The following is a 25,717-nucleotide window of genomic DNA, read 5'->3' as shown; positions in this document are numbered from 1 at the left end:
AAAGGACTCGTGCAGTGGCGCTGATGAAAGAAGGACCTTATCAAAGGAGTACATTGAAGAGGGGGCGTTTGGCACCTTTGAATAGTGTGCACATATTACGTACGCAGCGTACCAGCTTCCCCCCGCTATATAATTGTCCGGTCGCGTTCAACTACACGCGGAGCTGCCTGCTGGGTTTCGCCCGCTGGACCGGAGCCTGGACCCCATCGCTGGACCCTCTACCTGTTCCATCAACCATCTACAATCCCCGTGTGAGTGTGTATGTGTCCTGGGTACTAAGAATAAGACTGTTTTAAGGCTGCCCTGTGTAACTCCTTCTTTCTCTTCCTATCCTGTACATTATTTTGTTTCCTCTTCTTTCTTTACATGTGTAATAAATTGCCCTGTTCTTTCTTGGTTTCTTCTTATCCGATCGCATCCACCTTTTCTCTCATTGGGTAAACGTGGCACGATCGCAACCGCTCAGAATCGGGTGTAGTCATTTGTTAATAGCTCGGATCGCGGATTGCTATCCGCTCGGCATTTTCCATCATATCCGTGGTTCGAGCGGGAGTTATTCCCTCGTTTCCGGCCGGCATTAGTAATTAGGTAGTAGTGAACCCCTAGGCCTAACAAACCCTACCTAACGCCGTGCCGGGAAGGACATTATAACATCCAGGACTCGGGTCGGCCAGATAAAAAGACAAGGGGATTAACCCCCACCCTTGATAAGGGGAGAGCCGACGCTGGAGATCCGCAACAATATATATATATATATATATATATAGATATATATATAGATATATATATATATATATAGATATATATAGATATAGATATATATATATATATATATATATATATATATATATATATATATATATATATATATATATATATATATATATATATATATATATATATATATATATAAAAGAAAGTTTGTTTGTCTGCAACAAATGGCTAAGGCTGAATGCATGGCTAAGGCTGAAATGCATAAGCATGGCTAAGGCTGAAAAAAATATATTGCTGGTCTCTGGTCAGACCAAAGTTCCAGAATTGATGCAGCGATGCGTTTTTTTTTGTTTTTTTTTTAGCATGGATTGCACATATAACGGTTGTTTTTTTTAATGTCCTCATGCCTTGCGGTCCTCATCTGCCGTGGCGCCGTCCAGAGAGAAATTAAAGACAGCCAATGGGACTGGTAGGCCTTTTTGTAAATAATGAACACAAGCCAGACTGCCATTTCGTTGTCGAGATTGCCTGGCCGTACCGTCAAACATTCCAATGCGTCGATCGCGTCAACACTGCGCTTGCGCAAGTGGTCTAACAGGCCGATTGTCTCCCACGATCTCTTCTCCCAGTCAACCACATTATCACAGACACTTACAACTTCATGACAAACGAGATAGGATCCAGGCCTAACTAACGAGACCAGCCGCAGCTCCCTCGGCCTTCTGGTTGCTTCACACGAACCCGACAAATAACGTCTGTTTCAATAAATGACAATATCCAGCCGATTGGATTCATGACGGCATGGTACACAAAACTACTCATATCTTTGGACCGGCTGGTTGGATTTGGACAAACGAAACGTATAATACAATGGACTACAAAATGTAAATGTTTCATGATATTTTGTTATATTATATCACCTTTATCTATCAATATTGTTGAAATGAAGATCAAATAGCTGTATGTTGAAATATGTTGAAAAAGTCAAAACTTTACATGGGATGTACTGACTTTTTCACATGACTGTATATAGATAGACTAGCCGAAAGCACCCGGTGTTGCCCGGGTTCTTTTTGAATGAATTTACTACTATAATTCAGCTTTTACACACGGCCGTAGAAGATCGACTACTATAATTCAGCTCAGCTTTTAATTGCGAAATGGGCCCAGCCCGGCCGGAGCGGCCTCGACCTCACCCCCGAGCCTATAACCTTCCCGGGGGCCGTCCCGACATTTTTTCTTTCAGAGGTTTCCTCCTATCTTTCACTATTCAGGAGATTAGCGCGTGCAAACAAACAAACAAAAACTTGCTTTTATATATATCTATAGAAAAAAAATATTAAAAATTATTGTGTATATATATATATATATATACACAGTGAAACCTTGACTTACGAGTGCACCAACTTACGAGTTTTCCGAGATACGAGCCGTCGCTCGGTCGGTTTTTTGCTTTGTGATGCGAGCCGAGATCTGAGTTACGAGCGAGCGAGCTTGGATATAAAACACGTAATCGTCGAAAAACATGAGCGAGGTGTGCGTGTTGTCGACTTGGCGAGGCAGTACGATCGTAGTACTTCTACGATATGTACGATTTTGAAGCAGAAGGAGTCGATAAAGGCTATAACGCCAGCCAAGGGCGTTAAGATTATTTCAAAGCTCCGGACCTCTGTCCATGAAGAGATGGAGAAGTTGTTGTTTGTGTGGTTGACGGAGAAGCAGCTCGCAGGAGATACCGTGACCGAGAGCATCATCTGTGAGAAGGCACGAGACATTTACGGGGATTTGGTGCAGCAGACGGCAGGAACATCAACGGACGAGGCATCGGAAGAGTCATTCAAAGCCAGTCGGGGATGGTTTGATAATTTTAAGAAGAGGACCGGCATTCACTCCGTCGTCAGGCATGGTCAGGCAGCAAGCTCGGATGTGAAGGCAGCTGAAGATTTTATTATAACTTTTGCCGAACTGATAGAAGCCGAAGGATACATCCCCCAGCAAATCTTCAACTGTGACGAGACAGGGCTCTTCTGGAAAAAGATGCCGAGGAGGACGTATATAACGGCAGAGGAGAAGAGCATGCCAGGCCACAACTTGTTCAGAGTGCCAGCGATAGCTCGCCTTCTCTTTGTGGAAGACACGGTGAGATCCTTAACATCCAACAACTAATGGGACGCAAACGGGGCGCCCAGTTTAGCGGTACACACATTGATGAATCACCCTGCCTGTGAAACACCGACATGACAGGTTATAGCTGGGTCGGGATTCAAACCCAGGCTGGACAGTTTAGAGTCAAGTGTGCGTACCTCCAGTCCAGGCCACCCTGCCAACTTGTATGCTGCATACAGGTGAAATATAAAGCGCGAGATATTTATATATATATATTTCAAAAAAAATTGGTGTGGTTTTTGGGGGGCTGGAACGGATTAATAGCATTTCAATTCATTTTAATGGGGAAATTTAATTTGAGAAACGAGCAAATTGAGTTACGAGCTTGGTCACAGAATGAATTAAACTCGTAAGTCAAGGTTTCACTGTATATATATATATATATATATATATATATATATATATATATATATATATATATATATATATATATATATATATACATATTACAGCATGGCTACAATAAAGTGCAAGTACAATTTTTGTTTTCACTATATATATATATTTATTTTTTTTGCAGGGAAGACCGCATACCATTTTCCTAATGACCACCATCTACAATACATGAGGCAACTGTACTATGAGGCGGCAGGGGAAGATGGCCGCCCTCGTGCAGATGCTTCCAAAATGTCAAACACTGTTCGTCTCTTGAAACCTGCTTACCTTGAAGAAACCTGCTCCAAACAGTGTAAGCCTTGATTATGGATAAATTGAATATGGATTGAAAGTGTTTACATGAGATTTGATTGAGGCAAATGGATGGCCCTTGCTCCCATTAAATTTCTCTCATTTCCCCTGCTGTAGGTGAGCAACGATTGACATTCAACATGACATTCATCCCAAAGACTGAGCACCTTGTTCAGGCCTATCTCGTCTATTCTCTCAGTGAAATTCCCCCAGCTACTGCCCCCATCATTTGTACATTTTTATGTGTTGGTGAGCTCAAACGTCATCTTTCATCAACATCCTCCATTGGCCTAACTCATCATTTCCACCATGGTCAGCCTCAAACGCGATGGGCAGAGCTTGATATTACCTCAGAGACAGAATTCTGGGACTGGCCTGCCATGCGGTTGGCAGATAAAACTGCTTCCGTTCATGTTATCGTAAAGATTGATTGTGCAAAAGGTGGTTATCGTGGCCGGCGACTTAAAGTTGATGTGCTGTTCCCACCTTCTCTGTTGTTGTACCTCAATGATGGGCATAGAATGGCTTACCAGCGACAAAACAAACCAGCAATGGAACCTAAAGTTTTGACAAATTCGCGTCCACGGCGTGCTGCTCTCCACCGTCCCTCACAGGCTCTCCGTGGTAGCTGCCGGCTCGTCCCTCTTCGCGTTACCTTTTCCCAACTTGGTTGGGATGGCTGGATCATAGCCCCATCCCACTATGATGCCGGCGTGTGCCGTGGTGACTGTCCACGGGGTGTCTATTCCAAACTCGGAGTCGTAACTCATTCCTTAATCCAAGCATTGATGCGAGAGCAGGTTGGCCCTAGAGTTCCACCACTCGCTTGTGTGCCAGCAAGTTATGGGCCTATGAGCGTTTTGGCTCAGGAGAAGGAAATCATTGCTTACAAGGAGTATGCCAACATGATTGCTCAGGATTGCACTTGCCGATGAAATCTAGCTTTTTGAGGTATGTGGTGTTTGCACTCGGTCCACTTTTCATTTCACTTCCTTTCCAATATGCCATTGGCCTTCTTTGTAGCTTCTGTTGTCGACCTGTAACGTAATGTGTGCAGATGAACCATCAAAATAATTTCAAATTGTGATTGTGATGTTTCTATTTCAGGGATCAAACAAGATGGTCAACCTTTTGGTATCAAGACTGAAAATAAGTTTGGCTGTAATTGCTTTTTGTTCTAGTAGTCTAACGGTAATATTACAGCGATTGTGATTGGTGCGAGCAGTATTAAGGTGTGAAGTGTGAGGATATTAGAACATTTCAGATAAAACATCATTGTTTTGAAATTGTCTATTGCACTTGAAGTTAAGGGGCAAAGAGGGAGAAATGTATTTATTTATCTATTTAATGAATCTACTCTTGTGCTGTGTAATGTTTATATTTGTACTGCACTGGCACTTTAAACGATCAGCAGAAAGCCTGAGCCGTCCCTTTTCTTTTATTTACTTGGGGGTGGGGGATGAGGGAGGGAGCTGTGGGATGGGGAGGAGGTGGCGGGTGGGAGAGTGTTAAAGCTTGATGTGGTTCCGAAGCTGGAAACCAGCTTTACGGATCCAGCTTTGGTTCATGCTTCTTGAAATCGTTATTTTTCTACAAAGCACTTCTGACATTGGGTTTGGTTCTCCACTATGGTGTCACTTCACCTGAACTTTATTGCGATAGCTGTCTGCATACAATATTGTCTAGCCAGTAATTGAGCAGACAAAAATATCTTGTCCCCAAAAGGGCTAATTTATTTAATAATGAGAATGGCAATACATTTGTTGCTTTACTATTTCTAAGGCAATGGTTTATATAATTTTTCTGTGGTTTTAGCACTAGCAGTTTCCAACCACAACTTCCTAATTGCAGCTTAGGAAGTATTTTTTGCATAGGTTTTCCAATTGGCATATCAACTTTTAACATCACAGTATAAGGGTGTTTTCACAAAGTGCTTGAGATTATTTTTTTTTTCAATTTACGGTAAAATGACAGACTCGTTTATTTCAAATTTCATTTTGTTAATCTTTGCTATCAAGACGTCACTGTTTGCACCTCGTTATATGACGAGCTTACCCAATGAGCTTGCATGCGGCTGTGTAATAAAAGCTCGATCGAGACCATGCAGCAATGATATGACACTTGCTCAGACTTTAAGCCTTTTACAACTCTGACTTGGAGTTACTTTACGTTGGAGGCTGACTACAGTTTAGAGTTTGTGGCTGTTGTTCCAACTGAACTTTGCTTTGTTGTATTTGAGAAAATATTTGGAAACCAATAAATATTGAATTCTTCCACTCTGTCAGCTTTTATTGAAAATGACATGGGCTTTTGCCTTCAAGTTAACAGCTTGAATAGAGCAAAGCTATAGGTATTTTAACCTCAATTATTTATTTTTTACTTGCAAAATCGAAGATTTTTCCAAGTATATTGGTTTGTCTTGTGCATTATTCTTTGTCTTGTTTGTCACTCGCCCACAGGTCACAATTATAAACGGATCATCATGAAACTTCACCAAGTTGTAGAGGTCGTCACAATTGAAAAGCCTATTGATTTTTAAGTCACAGGTCATCTGGAGGTCAAGTTTCTGAAATCGCCATTTTTCATCTGATTGACTTGAAAATTGAACAGCATTTGTATATTGTCATAAAATTGGGAAACCAACTAATCTTTTGAGGTCAAAGGTCAACTCCAGGCCAAACTTCCCAAATCGTCAATTTTCATCCGATTGACTTGAAAATTTAACAGCATTTGCATAGTACCTCACTGAATTGGGAAACACTTTTTTGAGGTCAAAAGGTCAACTCAAGGTCAAACTTCTAAAATCATCTAGTTTCATCTGAAAAATTGTCACTTTTCATCCTATTGACCTGAGCTTTGATCAACATCGTCAATTTTAATCTTGATAAAATGGACAATTTGGATCAATTGCAATTTTCGTGCTTTGCATGACTGCTTATTGTTTTGTGTATTGATTGAGCAGTTTGACATTGCTCTTGTGTAGTCTTACATTTTAGATTAACTTGCTGTTGAAGTTGACCAAGCCTTCCAACAATTAGCAGATTTCTGGCATTTTCATTGATCTCCTTTCTCTTCCATTTTCCCTTCACCAAAAGCAGAAGTTTATTGGGCTAAACAGCAAGTTTCTCGCAATAAATCTCATTTAGGGGCTGAAATTGCTATGTCGAGATTTAAAAGTTTAAATTTTTTTTTTTTTTTTTGGCTTTAACAATGAACTTTGGGCCAATTGATGTGAACCGTTTAAATTTTTTTTACTAGAGAGAAACTAATTAATATAAGACTAGTGATGGCAGGAATTTGGCTGTGTAGAACAACAAGTGGTTGTATAGTTGGATGAAAAATTGGGCAGCTCTGATGAAAAAACTAATTTTGGTTTCCTGTTTATTTTCCTGCTTTGTGCTCGGAAGGTCTTTCTTGAGCTTCCGGACTTGAATCTTCTGCGAAGCAATCTCGTTCTCGAGTTCAAACATCTGTGTGGCTTGTTCATTTATCTGAGCTTGTTTTGCTGCCAAGTCCAGTGTTTTTTCTTTTAGTTTTTCCTTCAGATCTCCCACCTTTGCAGCAAGGTTATCTATTTTGGCCTGATCTGTGATTTGCATTTGCTTTTCCTCAGTGGTTTCCCTTGAGTTTTCATCAGGTGGTGGCATTGACTCTTCCTTGTCAGCTGATGTAGTTGTCTTTTCTTTGCTGCCTGTTTCTTCTGGCTGTGAGGATAAAAAATTATTATTAAACAAAGGAGTGTTCTTATTATAATCAATAATAATATAGTTGATATCGTCATAATAGTTTTGGAGTTTTTAAAGGCAAAATTGCATTAAGATTCTGCACAAAGTTGAATGACTTGTCCCGTGCAGTTTTTATGTCTGCCAACGCAGTCGCTGGAGGTATTGTTTTTGTGTTGTCTGGCTGCGACAAGTTATTGCGGCAACGGAAACCTAAGAACAGCTGAAGGGATCCAAGTTAAACTTGGTGCAAGTATGTATAATGATGCAAAGATGAACTGATTAGATTATGGGGTCAAGAGGTCAAAGGTCAGATGTCCCATTGGGTTAAAATTCTGTGACCGCGCTAACTTGTGAATCAGGGATGGGAATTTTGGGAATGTGAATTTTGATCAAACTTGGTCTAAGTATATATCATAATGCAACGATCAAGTTATTACATTTTTGTGTCAAAGGTCATGTCAGGTAAAAATGTTGATACTTGAACAGCTGAAAGCATTTAACTCGAGCGTGGTACCACTGTGTATAATGTGGATAGAGGCATATTGGTTGACGTCGAAGAGTGCGTGCTGTTATAGTTAATTATGTCGGTGGGGGGGGGGGGGGGGGTCAAAGGCTTAAAATTGCATGGATAAAAAAAGTTTTCACAATGAAAATGAATGCAGTTACATACACACCCGTATTTATTTACCTTTGTGGCTGCCTCCACGTCGGTATTTTCCAAAATGGCTCGTGCTACTTGCTTGTCAATTGGTCCTCCTTCCTTTTCCTGCAAATTAAACATAGTACATTAGAAAACATCTTCAATCATCTTAGCCGACAAAAGTAGATGAGTCTGAATTTTCTTCTCTTTCCATCCAAATTTAACATGTCCAATAACTATTGCAAGGGATGTCTTGTATCATTCGTGCGCAATTTGTTCCTTCTGGCGATTTCTCATTCCTGTGGCACGGTGCTGTTCAGCAAAATATGATTTAAATTTACATCGTATCTGGTTGTGGCGATCCTGACCATGTCCCTTTCAGATCAGACCGTATTTTAAAACGATCTTTAATCGATGGATCTTTAAGCCAAGTTCTCAATTTAACATGTTAAGACGAGAGTTTTGCTGACGTGGCACTTGTTCCCCCTTTGTTTTCCTTGATTTAATTATTTTGCAGTTCTCCGAGTATTTGACGATAGGTCAATGCGGAAAGAACTCTAATTTTTCTTGGATCGTCACATGGTAGGTAGGCCTGCCTAAATGCAGATTGTGGGCTGTTTGTACTTCTCTAGACCTTTCCATTCTAGATTCTTGGACAATTTCAATATTGACACATTCAAAAGCAGCTGTGGAAAAGTGCACTGCCCTTCAATGTTTCAACATTGGAACTGGACTCAGGTTTTGCTGTTGGTGGCTAATGTTTGTGTGCTCCACACACACACACACACACACGTTATATTATGCTCGCAGTGTTAAGTGTGGAAAATTTCGGTGGGCTGTCACCGCATAAGTGATGGGAGGTCCCTCGTTCGAGTCCCAGGTTGTCAGAATTTTTCACACTAGCCACATGAATGAATGAATGAATGAATGAATGAATGAATGATCGTTTTAAGGCCATTTTCCCCGCTAGAGCGGGGGTTAGCCTTGCGGGCCCCATGACAATCATGGTTCCCTGTTTGAGGCAATGTGTTATGGCCGGATGCCCTTCCTGACGCCAACCCTTAGTCGCCTCCTACGATGTGCAGGGACACAGTGTACCTATTGTAAACCAGGGTACACACCATGATCATTCATCCCAGCAAGCTGGTACTCAATTTGCCAACCTCGGAAGGATGACAGGCTGAGTCAACCCCCCTGGTGTTAATTCAGCGATCGACCGGGATTCGAACCCAGGACCCTAGGATCCCAAGCCGGCACCCTAACCGCTAACCCAACACCAGGGTTGTCAGAATTTATCACTCACATGCAGGAATTTAATTCCTGTTCATTAAAAAAAATAGTGTGTGTGTGTATTTATATATATTTACACACATCTAGACCTTTCCATCCTAGATTCTTGGACAATTTCAATATTGACAAATTCAAAAGCAGCTGTGGAAAAGTGCACTGCCCTTCAATGTTTCAACATTGGAACTGGACTCAGGTTTTGCTGTTGTGGTGGCTAATGTTTGTGTGCACACAGACACAGACACAGACACACACACACACAACAAAGACACACACACACACAACAAAGACACACACACACACAACAAAGACACACACACACACAACAAAGACACACACACACAACAAAGACACACACACACAACAAAGACACACACACAACAAAGACACACACACACACACACAACAAAGACACACACACACACACAACAAAGACACACACACACACAACAAAGACACACACACACACAACAAAGACACACACACACACAACAGACACACACACACACACACACAACAAAGACACACACACACCCAACAAAGACACACACACACACACACAACAAAGACACACACACACACACACACAACAAAGACACACACAACAAAGACACACACAACAAAGACACACACAACAAAGACACACACAACAAAGACACACACAACAAAGACACACACAACAAAGACACACACAACAAAGACACACACAACAAAGACACACACAACAAAGACACACACAACAAAGACACACACAACAAAGACACACACAACAAAGACACACACAACAAAGACACACACACACACACACAACAAAGACACACATACACACAACAAAGACACACACACACACAACAAAGACACACACACACACAACAAAGACACACACACACACACAACAAAGACACACACACACACAACAAAGACACACACAACAAAGACACACACAACAAAGACACACACAACAAAGACACACACAACAAAGACACACACAACAAAGACACACACAACAAAGACACACACAACAAAGACACACACAACAAAGACACACACAACAAAGACACACACAACAAAGACACACACAACAAAGACACACACAACAAAGACACACACAACAAAGACACACACAACAAAGACACACACACACACAACAAAGACACACACACACACAACAAAGACACACACACACACAACAAAGACACACACACACACAACAAAGACACACACACACACACACACACACACACAACAAAGACACACACACACACACAGAATCTTGTTTCTCACAGTCTGAGTCCTTTAGGTGCTTTTTTTGCAAACTCCACGCGGGCTTTCATGTGTCTTTCACTGAGGAGAGGCTTCCGTCAGGCCATTCTGTCATAAAGCCCAGATCGGTGGAATGTTGCAGTGATGGTTGTCCTTCTGGAAGTTTCTCCCATCTCCACACTGGATCTCTGGAGCTCAGCCAGAGTGACCATCGGGTTCTTGGTCATCTCTTACCAAGGCCCTTCTCCCCCGATTGCTCAGTTTGGCCAGGCCGCCAGCTCCAGGAAGAGTCCTGGTTGTTCCAAACTTCTTCTATTTAAGAATTATGGAGGCCACTGTGCTCTTGGGAATCTTCAATGCAGCAGATGTTTTTGTAGGCTTCCTCAGATCTGTGCCTCGACACAATCCTGTCCCTGAGCTCTGCAGGCAGTTCCTTCGACCTCATGGCTTGGTTTTTGCTCTGATATGCATTGCCAGCTGTGAGACCTTATATAGACAGGTGCGTGCCTTTCCAAATCATGTCCAATCAATTGAATTTACCACAGGTGGACTCCAATCAAGGTGTAGAAACAACTCAAAGATGATCAAGAGAAATGGGAGGCACCTGAGCTAAGTTTCAAGTGTCATAGCAAAGGGTTTGAATACTTATGTCGATGTGATATTTCAGTTTTTTCTTTCATAAATTTGAAAACTTTCTAAAATCCTGTTTTCTCTGTCATTATGGGGTATTGAGTGTAGATTGATGAGGGAAAAAATGAATTTAAACTATTTCAGCATAAGGTTGCAACATAACAAAATGTGAAAAAAGTGAAGGGGTCTGAATACTTTCTGAATGCACTGTATATATATATATATGTATATATATATTGTTGCGGATTTGAGAATCATGTTTGTAAATATGCCCCTCTAGTGATTCTTGTAAATACCTCCGTTGTGTAAAGGTCAAAGGTCGTCCTTTCAGTTAGTCCATCGCATGCACGTAGAAAATCATATACCTGATACCCTTCTAAATAGTTATTTAGCTGTATATGGTGCTAAGAGGTTTTTCGGCAGAGTGTTTGGCACGAAGAGAATTGTCGCGCGATTGGGGTCGATATGGCACCCGGGCGTTCGTGGAAGGTCCTTTGTGTGCTGTGTTAAAGCGAATGGCGCGCTTGTGGAAAAAAAAAAGTGTGCATCGGGGAATGAGCGTGTTACGAAGCGCGAGTGTGAAACCGAGTGCGAGCGAGAATGCACGTCTGAGTGTACGGAGTGTGACACGGAGAGTGAGTTGGTGGAGGAGCGGGTGCGAGGATGCATGCTTGGGATGTACGGCGAGAGTGTGCGAGAAAGCACACCTGAGTTGGTTGTGGCGCGGGTGTGGGAGAGCCCATGGAAGCGCGTGAGTGGGTGGATGCAAGAGTGCACGCCCATGGGGAGTGTTGCAGAGGACGTAACGGAGGAGAGGTGTGGAACGAAGTGTGCGAACGATGTGTGCGCAAGAGGTGTGGTGTGTAACAGGGAGTGCGGTGGTGGAATGGACGGAGTGTGTGAAATGTACGGGCGGCGTTGGAACGCCGGGCTTGGTGAGTGTAAAAAGGGTCGCGTATGCGTGTGAGCATGCGAGTAAGGCATCGACGTGGACCGGAGCAGCGTTTAGGGCGACGGATAGCCGAGGCAAGCACTCGGGGCGCGGTGCGCTTTGTTGGATGTGAGGCTCGGCGCGGATCGGTGCTGCATCGCTTCTCTTCGAAGCATCGTTGCCGATTCGGGCCTGGCCCCACCCCGCACGGTTGAGTCCAGGCCTCGCCGGGCAAGGCGACCGGTCCGGTTCAAGGGCAGGTAAGAGGAAGCGGCACGGTGCCCCCTTGTGGGGACGGGGTTCCGACGAGGCGGGATCGAGCCATCGGGCCGGAGGCCGCAAGGATCCGCGCCGAGATGGTGCGTGGAATCTCGGCCCGACCAAACCGCCTCCCCTGAATCGAATGCCGGACGGACTCAATCTGCAGGCGACCAAACCACCCGAATTCATTGCTCGGCTTTGCGAAGCCGAGTTTTAATGAGGTAACGACGCACCGAGGCTCAGATATAGTGGACTGTGATGATGAAAGTGTTTTGGATCCGAAATTGAAAATAGTGGATAGGATTGGCAGTAATGATTGGCAAATTGATGATTGGTAGAATGATTGGCAGTGATTGGCAAATTTTTGATTGGCTGGAATTGCCGGACGGACCTCTCCGGCCTTGCTCCCCCAGCTCTCTGTGCTCTGTCCCCCAAATATTCCTACAGGTCGCACAAGATCTGCCAGCAACCCTCTGATGGTTAAACTGCCGAAATCTCGGCTCTCTGCTCACCTTCACTCTTTCATTCCTCTTTTCTCCCGCCTGTGGAACAAACTCCCACACTCCCACACTCCCTTCAATCCCACTCCTCCCTCCAGGTCTTTAAAACAGCTGTTCACCACCATCTCTTATCTTCCCCCATCCAAAACCTTGATCTTTTCTACCCCCACTAATTCACCCCAGATCCACCTTGTTTGAAATTCCAACTTCTTCCCTGGAAATCCTGGCAGTGTCCATATGTTTATACCTCTCCCAGCCCCCCCCCCCCCTTCACATGCCTCCCCCCCAAAGCCCTCTCCCTCCCACAGATCTCTCGATGTCTCCATGTCTCTCGGTCCCTGCTCTCAAATGTTGTTTGTGTCCTTCCCCCTCTCTCCCCATCTTGTCTACCGCTCCCGATGTTATTTGTTTTATGTGTCTGTTTGTCTTTCTGTGTGATTAATGTTCGCTCTTTCACGAGCCTCGATCTTGTATACAAAAAAAAAAAAAAAAAAAAATTGGATGGGCCAAATTGATAGTAGAAGAGGCCCGATGTGATGCGATGGCAAATCCACCAGCCCCCGCACACGGGGCACATGAGCTATAGTTTTAGGGGGTTTGGCAGTGAAAACTAGCCTGGGAGGGTTTGGATAATGTATAGGGACCTAGAGATGACCATAGGTAGCGGTAGAGGTAAGTAGCGACATTGGACAGGTAGTCGGGGACATAGAGAGGTTAGAATGGATGATAACGACGTGGGATGTGCTTAGTTTAAAGGGAAGACGGGGAGCACCAAGTTAGCAGGAAACCAGGTTTATCAGATGATGCCATGTGTTTGAGAATCGGAAGTGTATGGAGCAGTGGATGAGTGAGTGAGTGAGGTGATTGTGAGTTGTATTGAGCGTGGAAGTGTATGGAGCAGTGCATGAGGAACAATAGTGGTTGTGCATTGTATTGAATGATTGAAGAAACCTGGGAGGAAGGAGGGTGCAGGAGGCACCAGGTGTGATTGCACAGGTGTGCAAGTGAACAGGTGTATGGAGCAGTGTATGAGTGAGTAATGGTGATTGAGTGTAGTGTTGAGCAAATGGTCCTGGAGGAAGGAGGGTGCAGGAAGCACCAGGTGTGATGCACAGGTGTGCAAATACAGGTGTATGGAGAATGGGAGTATGGAATACATGGAGTATGAAATGGATGGTGTGGAGTGAGTAGGGTGGAAAGTGTGGAGTGGAGTGGATGGTGCGAAGGTGTGAATGGGGGAAAAGTGGACCCTATCACGAATACCCGGGGAGGGTAGTTTAAGAGTTAGGTCGAGGGAGTAGGTAAATTGTGGTTGGATATTGGCATCTGTGGTGCGTGTCGAAGAATGGTGTTTGGATGCGTGCATTAGTGTCGTGGAAATGGCTGGGTGTGTGGCCTGTTAGTGTGTGTAGTTAAATGGGCACTCCGCCACTGTTAGGATGTCGGCCAGGTGAGGCCGCAGGTGGGCTCTGGGAGCCGGTAGAGTTGTTGTCGATGGGGCCCGAGGATCCAAAGGATGGACCCGGGTAGCCCAGTGCCAGAGAGGGCATCGAGTGGGGTAAGCGCCAAGGAGGGCCTTCCCCAGGTAGATAGGTTAGGTAAGGAGCAGGTAAGCTCGGAGGCAACTGCAGTGGTGGTGTGCCGGTGGGTAGACCTGCTGGGAGAGCCACACGATCCAGTCCTGAAATTGTGCAAAGGCACGGAGTTGAATCGGGGGAGTGAGACCCCAAATTGAGGAAGCACCACAGTTTGGTCAATGGGAATTTGGTTCTTAAAACCGCATAGAGTAAGATGGCCAATTGATTGGCAGGGAAAGACCCCAGGTAGTGTAAAGTGTGTGTCATTTAGAGGATAGTTAGGATTAGGAATCTCCTCGCACCATCTACATCCACTCACCTGAGGTGACGTAACTCCACACCATGCCATGTTTTAGTTATTTTTGTGTAAATGTTTGGAATGTGAGACGCATCATGACGTGGGTGTGACATTATGCTGATGTTCCATCTCTCCCCCCTCATGAGGATTGATGATGAATTGGTGATGGCAAATTTTGGATTTTTTTTTTTTTTTTTTTTTTTTTTTTTTTGGTATACTGAATCGAGGCTCGTGAAAGAGCTAACATTTACTTCACAAACAAATCGACCAGACAAACAAAATACACAAAAAGAGGGAGCGGAAGACAAGATGGGGAGAAAAGGGGAAGCACACAAACACAACATCCGAGAGCAGGGAGATGTGTGGAAGGGAGAGGGCCAGGGGGGAGGAGGCATGGGAAGGGTGGGGGGCGGGGGGGGAGGGAGAAGACGGAAAGACCACCAACCTGCCTGCGGTGAGTGAGTGAGAGGCCCTTGGAGTTAGCTTCATAGTGGGAGATTCCAATGATTCTGAATGCCTTGGTTTCAACAGCGCGAAGGCGAGCTAGGTGTGAGGCAGGAGCACCAGCCCAGAGGGGAGAGCAGTATTACATTGAGCTGCGGATGAAAGCCTTGTATGTGCTTTAGTGGGATTGTGACGAATTTGGTATAGGGGAGATATGGGGAGGACGAGACGTAGTGACGGATTTGTAAATGTGTAGGCTTTTGTAAATACGGGGAGGGGCAAGGGGGGCAGTGTAGGTCACATGTGGGGGGCGTACGTAGGGACGAACCTTTCTCAGCTCACTCCCATTCGCCCCTCATTCTGCATTGCCTTGTTTGATGTGTACCCTTGCGCCCTTACCCCTCACTCACCTGTCTTCTCTGTCTTCCTTCCCCGACCCATGGATCGTGCTCTCTGGGCACTGAGGGGAGCGTGCGAGGAGCCGCATCGGTGTGCCCGAATCCTCGCAACCAGCTGCCTGCATCGATGCACCACTTATGGACCACATGTCTGTGGCTGAGCACCACTCATGGACCCCACGGGTTGGGGCATGCCCCCTCTGCTGGGACCGGCCACGGTGGCCCAAGATCTTGCTTGCGGACCCGGTGAGGTGGCACCAAGCCCACAGGTGAACCACCCATAGTCAGCCCCTGTGGGCCATAAATAAAAATGGACACGTTCTGTGCTTTTTATATCCACCAAATAGGCCGCCAGTAAGAAGAACAAGTTGACAACATCTGGAAGAACAACGGCCAGCAGAGGGAGCCGAAGAGGAAGACCAGCATCAGTTTTTTATTTATTTTATTTTATGGAACTATGGTGACTGTGCACTCTGGTGCTTTATGGTGCTTCGGTGTTTTGGTGCTATTTATTGGTGCTGGTGCGTCGATGCAGTGCATGCTGTCTCCTCCCCTCCCACAGGATTTTCTTTTTGTTTCCCCCAAAGGAAATTGCAGGTCCTGGGTTGCAGTGTAAATACAATTAGCGTCACTTGTAAATAATGCTCCCCACCGTTCATGTTTAGTTTGAGAATTAATTCCGCAATTTGGTTATCCTGTGGGTGTGAATCTGTTAGGTAGGGTGCAATGCAGCAGAGGGACATACTTCTTTGTGTTTTAAAACTGTCGCACTCAGGGTCAGGTTAATTGTAGAGGGAATTACACCTACGTGCCACACTAAGTTAAGATTTATAGGCCGGGGCCGTGCTTGGAGGATGAGGATGAGGGTGCAGTGTTGCGGATTTGAGAATCCCATTTGTAAATACGCCCCTCTAGTGATTCTTGTAAATACCTCCGTTGTGTAAAGGTCAAAGGTCGTCCTTTTAGTTAGTCCATCGCATGCACGTAGAAAATCATATACCATTCTAAATAGTTATTTCCTTATTATGTGTATTAGTTTAAGGCTCTGTCTCCCATTAATTGACACTGCATTGCACCGAAATGAAATAAGATAGGATCCCTCCGACACCCCCATGGCCTCCTAAAAAGCGCCAGTACGGTGGCGTTCGCCGCAACAATTGTGGGTGGTTTTCTGCGCTGTTTTCTTTACCCCAAACTCCATTGCGCACGCGGTCAACTCGGGGGAGAAGGGCGTGGCCGGCCCATCGTCTTCAGGAGGTGGAGCCAGGAAGCCCTTGCGCCCAACCAGGACTCGGTGGGCACGGCTTGGTAAGGTGTGGCCATGACTTGGTAGGGCGTGGCTATATAACCTGTGGCGCGACACCCCCACCAGCAGATGATTGAGGGAGAGAGATGCGCGCAAGAGTTCAGTGGATGGACTGCTTGGTGAAAGAGGTGAAGGACGAAGTCATTGAGGGAGCCAGAGAGTTGAAGGAGCCCGAATAGAGAGCTCTGGGAAAGGAGACGCTGTTCCAACCAGCCTTGCCACGACAAGCTCCGACGTGTTGCTGCGAGCATCCCGGCCGTGTGGACCCGAGTGTGGAGAGTCGCTCTGATTTGCGCACAGGGACTCGCTCCCGGCCCGGCCGTTCTGCAGTCCCACCTGAACCTTCCTCCTTCCAGCCATTCGTTCCTGACTTCCTCCCCCACTCGTCTAAGTTTGAATGTCGTCTCTTTGTCAGTGTTGTCCTGGGGTTTAAGTAAGACTGTATAGATAAGCTAGAAATTGCTCTGTGTCCTTCTGCTCCTTCCATTTCCCTGTAAATTACATTTCTTTTCTTCCCTGCTTTGGTTGTGTGTAAATAATTAATAAATCCCTGTGTTCTTTCTTTACCCCTTTTGCTTCTTCACATTCGGTCGCTTTAGAGGTTTCCACATTGAACACCTTTGGCCAACGTTCAGAATCGGGTCTAGTTTCTGTTAATGGTTCGAGCCGCGGCTGCTAATCCGCTCGGCAAATTAACATCTTGTCCACGGTCTCGAACGAGCTTGCTCACCTGCCTCTCTGGAGGGAGCTGGGCAGCTTCAGGACTCACGTCGGTCAGTCGCAGACAAGGGGATTAATTCCTCCTTGGTAAAGGGAAAAGGGGCCGACGGTGAGATCCGCAACAATATATATATATATATATATATATATATATATATATATATATATATATAAAATTGCTTCAAGAAATATTACTTAATATAATTGTGTTGTGTGCTTTATTCATGCCTTGAACGGTTCCTGCTGGCTTGCAATAATAAATGTTTCATTCCTAGAAAGCTATTGAAACCGGCTTCGTTGTGGTTAAACGAACTTTCATTTTTGTTTCAAGTAAATGGATCAATATTCTTTCTACCAAGTAAATCAATTGTACCTTTCAAATGGTACCATTGTTGCTCTCACGATAGCAGGAGCAACTCCATAAAGCTTGAGTGCCTGACTCAATCCGAGAGTCTCGATTTTTTTTTAAACTGTAATCTCTAAGATTAAACGGACACATTTTGTTGGAAGTAAACCAATCATTAGGTTACCAACCAAGTAAATTAATTAATCCTTCCAACAGAACCATATTCTTTTATTATCCTATGACAGCAGTAACCCTTTGGAAAGAAGCATGACACGTGGATGACTGCTTCTCATTTTAGTAATATATTTTTTGGAACAAACATGAAATCTAAAATTTTCACCATGTTGCGATGCCTTCTTCTGCATCCTACTATATTAAATAAAGCACCTCTATGAATGGACACCTGAAAATCAAAGAAAAACCAGCTGGCCAGATATCCACCAACTTTTGCATACCCGTTTGTAGTACCCACGGCCAGTGCACAAATAACCCTCCCTCCCCCTCATGGGGAAGGGCAGGGGGAGATGACTTGCCAATGCTCTCAAAGTGAGCAGGTGGTTCTATTGCTCTAAAGTCTAAACAAAGCTCAAATATCCCTTCTTCATAACCTCCAGGCTGTTGGCCAACTTTTTGTGGAGGGAAGTGTCAAAAGCAAAGCGTGCTTAGAATTTGGTTTGGCAGATGTCATGCATGCTGAAGTGAGGCAAAATTGCGTGATCGGGAGTCGTTAAAATCCATCAAGGTGTTTAAATTTAACTACAGAATTATTTTGCCAAGAGAAAAGTAACTTTGGACTGTTATCTGGCAAAGTTTTCTGCAGTTGGCGTAACATTCATGAAGTACTGCAAAACATGGTAGAGTAAGTAATTCACCAAGTGTTGCTTTGGACCCGAGGCTATTAAGGAAAGTTCAGTACAATGGGTGTGAAGTCTACGACCAAGATTCCCTAAATCGTCCAAGACTTAAGTCATCTCATCTCGATTCCCAGATTTGAACTTGTAAAATGAGTCGTGATGTTTGGCCATCAGTCTGTCCATTAGCTCTTTGTTGTTTTTGCTTCTTCTCCCTTGTCCCCCAGCTGATTGTTCTGAAACTTGTCACGTGAATACAAGACATTAGTCTGCACATTCGCTCAGGTTTGGGTTTTTCCATTTCGGATCATGGGGGCTCCTGGGAGAGATGGTGGGGTGGGGGTAAACTTTGGATCCCTACTCCCTTATTTACCAACCGATTGCTCTGAAACACACTCCAGCCCTTCTACCTGATGGCCCGCCTAATTACTCTGTCTTAAATTTTTTTTATTTTTTTTTATTCGAGTTCGGATCGGGGGCTCCTGGGGGAGTTCCTCCAAATCAGCAGTGGCCTGCACTACAACTTCGAGTAGTCACCTTCAGCCCACTAGGGGTTTTTCTGAGGATTTGGTCCTCATTCCTTTGGCATATCTTGGCCTAATGAGCATCTCATGAAATGGTTTGAACACCATTTAATGAGAATTTAGTCTTAGTTGGGACTGGAGTAGAGATCCAAGGTTGAGTTTGTACTTCCCATTAGTATGGAGTGTAAATAAAAACCGTTTTCAGTGTTGGTCTCGTAGTAGTGCGTGTGCAGTGTTGGTCTCGCAGTAGTGTGTGTGTGTGCACAGGTCAGCCAAAAACCTTGTATTGCTGTGTGAACACAGCTGTGACTGTAAACCTGCATTGTGAAACATACAATGGGCCTAATATTGAATCTGCAAACTTTTATTTGGTTTTAATCGGTAAGTGTAAGACATTGTCTTTGCCATTTATTTTCCCCTGAACATTGACTTGTATTGTGTGCCTTGTTAACACTTTATGGTCTTGTTTAGCATCCCAGGCAGCTCGAGGATAAGAACCCAGGTTCATTTTTGTTTGTTTCAGCTAAGAATCCACATATAAGGAATAATTTGTAATATTGTGGATTGTAGCAAAAATAAAGCTTGGGACAGTTGGAAACATTCCATGGGGATTATATACCTATCATTGGATCCATGAGGACAACATTGAAGTGATGTCCACATTTTCGCAAGTGCCTGGAAATAGCCATTTACAATTGCCCAAGTCTCATTTGTATATTTGAATATCGAAATGTTAAATACTATATAAAATTGCTTGGTCCAAGTTCGTAGTGGTTCAAAAAGGGGAATTTGGCGAATTATGAGCAGTGATAAACATCATGGTTTCTTTTGATTTGTCCGAACCATTCCTGAAGTAGTCAGGTTCACTATGTTAACAAATATAATTTCGTTCAAAATTTTGGAGATTAGCAAACCTGTGTATTTTTGGAATCATCAGAGCGTGGCGAATCCGAAAATCAATGTTGGCATTTGCACAGACACCTGCATGGCCGCCATTTTGGATTTTCAAAATGGCCGCCATAAAATACATATTTTGCGCTATCTCGGCTTCTAGTCGACCTAGAAATTTAATTAAATATGCGAATCCTATGTTTTCTGGGTCAAGGAATCCAATAAAGGCCTCAAAATAGTGCTCAGGATTATAGAAAAGCCACAAACAAAGGTAATTGAAAACCATTGTCTTTATATTTGTGATATAACTGTATTACATAATACATGATATTGCAAGTCCTTTGAAGTTATAGGTATGGGTTTATAAAGCAAGAAAGCAGCCTTGTTGGTATCAGATTGAACTATAAGTCCTATACACAGGATCTACTCGGTCTATACCGTTCAGGAATATACTTTTACAGATCTTCATCACTGTCCTGAGTGTCATTTTCGCAAAGGTGTCTACGCGAATGTAAACATTAATTTTTGGATTCCTCATGCTCTGAATATTCCAAAAATGTATAGGTTTGCTAATCTCCAAAAAATTTGAACGAAAAAAACATAATGAACCTGACGAAAGGGTAGGATGTAGATTACTGCAGGCAAAGCAACTTTGACCAACGTGAGAGGGCTATCAAAATTACCTGAAGAGGTGGGAAAAAAGATATCCTGTGATTAAACGTCAGTAACTGGTCTCAAAAGTCTGGGATATCAAGCATGTACCAGTAAAGTTGAGCTATACGTTGAGTGGTATCTGAAAGGAAGAGCAGAGGCATTTGAGAAGCATTTTCATTGTGTCAATGTATGGTGTCAGGTGTGTAATAGGTGCACGGTCGCTTTCTTTGTAGAAACAGGTTTTAAGTTGCATCCATGTCAGGATGGCTGAAGTCTGTGGGATGTTGGAATCTCAGTTCCTGACATTAAGTGGGTAGGGAATACCATGAAGAAAATTTCCAATTGTAACCCTTTTCATCATCTAAAATGAGTGTTTGAGATGGAGCAGACTGGGCAAGGTGTTTCAATGGATGCCTCCATTGGAGGGAATTTGTCTCCACAAGCGATGGTTTCACGTGCGGAAAATACCATGGAGGATTGTGTAGTTGTCGCAGTAGCATCTCCCTGCCAACCTTTGTGATATAAAATGACAAAGTATGTTTTGCGATGACATTGCAACCCAATTTTTCGTCTGCAGTTGTGGCCCTCAAGTTAGGAACCCTGAATATACCCCATTCATTAATTTTATGTGCATTCTCAGGCTTCTGGTTTCCATCATTGCTGCATGTGTGGCTGTGCTGCTGATGCAGTGCCTCATGTGAGTTGAGGCAGAAATTTGGAGTTTGGATATGGTGCCAGTAATTGCTCACCTAACTTTTGAGAAGGTAGAGAGCACACCTCTGCCAGGCTGAACAGTTTGTTTTGTATCCCACTGATTTGCCGGATCTGGATTCAGACCTGAAACAAAATCTAATCGATTTGTTCTCGTCACCTAACCAACTCATCCTCTAAGTTTAGTCATAACTCGTCCATCACTTTTTTAAATATCATGTCTGTTGCTTTTCACCCGATCTCTCGATGGTGAAGAATCACTTAAAAATTAAATAATTCTCATATCCAAATCCATATTCAGATATTCACCAAAATCGATTCGTCCTCGTCACACACCCAACCGGTCCACCAGGTTTCGTCCAAATCCGTCCACAACTTTTTGAGAAATTCTGCTTTGTATCGTTTTGTCCCTATCTCCCAATGGTGAAGAATCATTTGATAAAAACTTGTACTAGCCGGATCCGAATCCGTATCTTCACCAAAATCTAATCATTTCGTCCTTGTCACATACACTATCTCTCCACCAAATTTAGGCCGAATCCGTCCAACTTTTTTTCGAGATCTTGCTCACAGACAGACACAGGGGTGAAAAGATAACCTCCATCCATCTATGGTGGCGGAGGGAATAACGGGTATTGAATGTACACCAACTAATGCCAGCAGAGTTAACATCCCTCCGAGTGATGGCGCACGCATTGAATCGTTCTCACTGTGAAACACCAAGATGACAATTTAGCTGTCGGGATTCTAACCCAGGCTAGACAGCTTGGAGGTGAGTGTGTGTATCTCCAAGCAACCCCAATACCCACTTTACCCCATGGCTCAGTCAAAGGAAGTAGACATGCATAAAATGATCTTTCATGGAGTAGGTAGCCTCAGACACAAGTTATACTGGGAAAAAAACCAAAAAAAAAACCACCTTCCGTGTCAAATGCAGACAGAACATGGGCATCGAAGTTTGGCAAGGCACCAGCACCTCTGGTAATTCTCCATTTTTACTTGTGCCCATCTAAAACCAGCAGCAGATGTGAAGTAAGGGTTCTTTTGAGTTGCGGTGTCTGTATGGTCCCCAGGGGTGCAATTCACTTTCCCCTGCGAATGATGCGTCACAGCCCAGATGGTCCAAAATAACTTGTCACGAGACACGGGTCGCACGGAACATGAAGGTGGTCAACAGGTGAGTTGACCTTTGGCTACCATGCTGGGATTTTCCTTGTCGAATCACGAGTAAGAATGCCGAGTGGTTCGTCCGACCCCTGGTTGGTTCGTCCGACCCCTGGTTCATTGGTTTATCCTTCCCCTGGTTCGTCCTTCCCCTGGTTCATTGGTTCATCCTTCCCCTGGTTCATCCTTCCCCTGGTTCATTGGTCCATCCTTCCCCTGGTTCATTGGTTCATGCTTCCCCTGGTTCGTCCTTCGCCTGGTTCGTCCTTCGCCTGGTTCGTCCTTCGCCTGGTTCGTCCTTCGCCTGGTTCGTCCTTCGCCTGGTTCGTCCTTCCCCTGGTTCGTCCTGCCCCTGGTTCGTCCTGCCCCTGGTTCGTCCTGCCCCTGGTTGTTTCGTCCTTCCCCTGGCTGTTTCGTCCTTCCCCTGGTTGGTTCGTCCTTCCCCTGGTTGTTTCGTCCTTCCCCTGGTTGTTTCGTCCTTCCCCTGGTCGTTTCGTTCTTCCCCTGGTTGGTCGTTTCGTTCTTCCCCTGGTTGGTCGGTTCGTTCTTCCCCTGGTTCGTCGGTTCGTTCTTCCCCTGGTTCGTCGGTTCGTCCTTCCCCTGGTTCGTCGGTTCGTCCTTCCCCTGGTTGGTTCGTCCTTCCCCTGGTTGGTTCGTCCTTCCCCTGGTTGGTTCGTCCTTCCCCTGGTTGGTCGTTTCGTTCTTCCCCTGGTTGGTCGGTTCGTTCTTCCCCTGGTTGGTCGGTTCGTTCTTCCCCTGGTTCGTCGGTTCGTCCTTCCCCTGGTTCGTCGGTTCGTCCTTCCCCTGGTTCGTCGGTTCGTCATTCCCCTGGTTCGTCGGTTCATCCTTCCCCTGGTTCGTCGGTTCATCCTTCCCCTGGTTCGTCGGTTCGTCCTTCCCCTGGTTCGTCGGTTCTTCCTTCCCCTGGTTCGTCGGTTCGTCCTTCCCCTGGTTCGTCGGTTCGTCCTTCACCTGGTTCGTCGGTTCATCCTTCCCCTGGTTCGTCGGTTCGTCCTTCCCCTGGTTCGTCGGTTCGTCCTTCCCCTGGTTCGTCGGTTCGTCCTTCCCCTGGTTCGTCGGTTCGTCCTTCCCCTGGTTCGTCGGTTCGTCCTTCCCCTGGTTCGTCGGTTCGTCCTTCCCCTGGTTCGTCGGTTCGTCCTTCCCCTGGTTCGTCGGTTCGTCCTTCCCCTGGTTCGTCGGTTCGTCCTTCCCCTGGTTCGTCGGTTCGTCCTTCCCCTGGTTCGTCGGTTCGTCCTTCCCCTGGTTCGTCGGTTCGTCCTTCCCCTGGTTCGTCGGTTCGTCCTTCCCCTGGTTCGTCGGTTCGTCCTTCCCCTGGTTCGTCGGTTCGTCCTTCCCCTGGTTCGTCGGTTCGTCCTTCCCCTGGTTCGTCGGTTAGTCCTTCCCCTGGTTCGTCGGTTAGTCCTTCCCCTGGTTCGTCGGTTCGTCCTTCCCCTGGTTGGTTCGTCCTTCCCCGTAGTCACTATGACTAATTATCTCCACTACCGGAGGTTGTTTTCACCCCTGTTTGTCTGACTTTGTGGGCATGATATCACAAAGTTGTGGATGGATTTGATCAACTTGTTGGAGAGGTTGGGTGTGTGACGAGGATGAATTGATTATATTTTGGTGAAAATCTGGATGTGGATACTAGTTAAGCGATTATTCAACATTGAGAGATGGGGCCAAAAACTATATACTATAGCATGATTTGTCAATGTTGTGAATGAATTATGACAACTTGGTGGATGAGTGGTCAGGTGACGAGAACAAGCCGATTCGATTTTGATGAAGCTCTGCATCCCGGTCCGGCCTATCGGTGGGACACAAAACGTAAACTGTTCAGCTTGGCGGAGAGATGTGCTCGACCGAGTGCAGTACAAGTTACACCATGTAAATCCCTTGAGCTTTAGATTTTTGCATGTTTTCTGTGCAGAGTAAAATATTCAGCACTTAGACACAGGAAGGAACCTTTCCTTCTATACCTTCATTGCCATCTTCGTGAAGGAGGAGAATCTGTCCCAATGATTGTTCGGGAGCATGCCCTATAGCACGGGGTTCTGTTTTGCTGTCTGGATTTTATGGCAAATTTATGACCCATTTAATGCCAGCCAATTTGGAAGCACCACCTGCTTTATTTTCAAGTTTGTCTCAGTCAGTTGCTGACTGGGATCCTGTTGCACACCTGAACTCACTTTTCCTACTCCAAGGCCTTCATCCACAGCTTCGAGTACTGCTCTCCCCTCTGGACAGGCGCCCCTGCCTCATCTTGTTTTGCGTGTCGCTGTGGAAACCAAGGCCTTCAAGATCATTGGATTCGCCCATGGTGAAGCTGAACCTATGGGCCTATCACTTTCCCATTGACATCAGGTTCATGGTCTGTCTTCAAGCTTCCTTTCTGGTCTTGCAACCTTGCTCTTTCTGTGCGTTGTCTCCCACTTCCCCAGAGGTGCGTGCGATTTGGTCTTTTCCAAACACAGAAGCCTCTTCCGGAAGATTGCTTTGCGCAGAATAGGCAGAAGAGAAGCAAGATGGCGGCCAAACATGTATTACTCGTGCTTATGATGGAAGAATTAGACATAGATGACACTACATCACAAGTTGATGCAAATATCCAGATTGTGTTTTCACTTGCAAGTTTTGCTACGTAAGTATAACCTCTTCTCTTCTGCCTCTTCTTCCTCTTCCTCTTCTAACCGCCTCTTCTGTTGGATAATGGAAGAGGCAGAAGAGCTTCTGAGAAGAGAGGAGTCCAAATCGAACGACCGGAAGAGTCTTCCGGAAGTCTCTTCCTCTTCCAGAAGTGCAAATCGCATGCGCCTCAGGATTATACAGGCCATATGCGGTCTACCATGAACTGCCTTGCGGTGAAACTCTCAATCCCTGCTCACCTCGTCATTCGTTCCTCCCTTTTCCTGTCTGTGGAACCAAATTCCAAGTTAACTTCAATGTGCCCCCCCCCCCCCCCCCTGCAGGACTTCAAGACAGCTGTTTACCACCATCTCGGATCATCCCCATCCAAAACAATGATA

General features: G+C 45.0%; 2 protein-coding genes across 3 annotated transcripts in view; one reads left to right on the top strand and one right to left on the bottom strand.

Moving 5' to 3' along the window:
- LOC137419209 (growth/differentiation factor 9-like) overlaps nucleotides 1-5,841 on the top strand; it is a 35,466-nt gene extending 29,625 nt beyond the window's left edge. The window contains exons 2-4 of the mRNA XM_068105360.2: nucleotides 3,401-3,568; nucleotides 3,685-4,518; nucleotides 4,675-5,841. Of these exons, the coding sequence (XP_067961461.1) occupies nucleotides 3,401-3,568; nucleotides 3,685-4,502 (986 nt within the window). The 3' untranslated portion in view covers nucleotides 4,503-4,518; nucleotides 4,675-5,841. The remainder of the gene's footprint in view (nucleotides 1-3,400; nucleotides 3,569-3,684; nucleotides 4,519-4,674) is intronic.
- LOC137426778 (uncharacterized) overlaps nucleotides 5,834-25,717 on the bottom strand; it is a 48,715-nt gene continuing 28,831 nt past the window's right edge. For both annotated transcript variants that reach the window (XM_068115652.2, XM_068115662.2), the window contains 2 exons: nucleotides 7,981-8,058; nucleotides 5,834-7,271 (listed from right to left, as the gene is read on the bottom strand). In XM_068115652.2, the coding sequence (XP_067971753.2) occupies nucleotides 6,837-7,271; nucleotides 7,981-8,058 (513 nt within the window). In that variant the 3' untranslated portion in view covers nucleotides 5,834-6,836. The remainder of the gene's footprint in view (nucleotides 7,272-7,980; nucleotides 8,059-25,717) is intronic.

Source organism: Myxine glutinosa, chromosome 1 (assembly GCF_964187855.1).
Source record: "Myxine glutinosa chromosome 1, kmMyxGlut1.1, whole genome shotgun sequence".
Taxonomy (NCBI): Eukaryota; Metazoa; Chordata; class Myxini; order Myxiniformes; family Myxinidae; genus Myxine; species Myxine glutinosa.
Note: the sequence above shows the minus strand (reverse complement) of the source record. Positions and strands in the feature narration are given on the sequence as shown.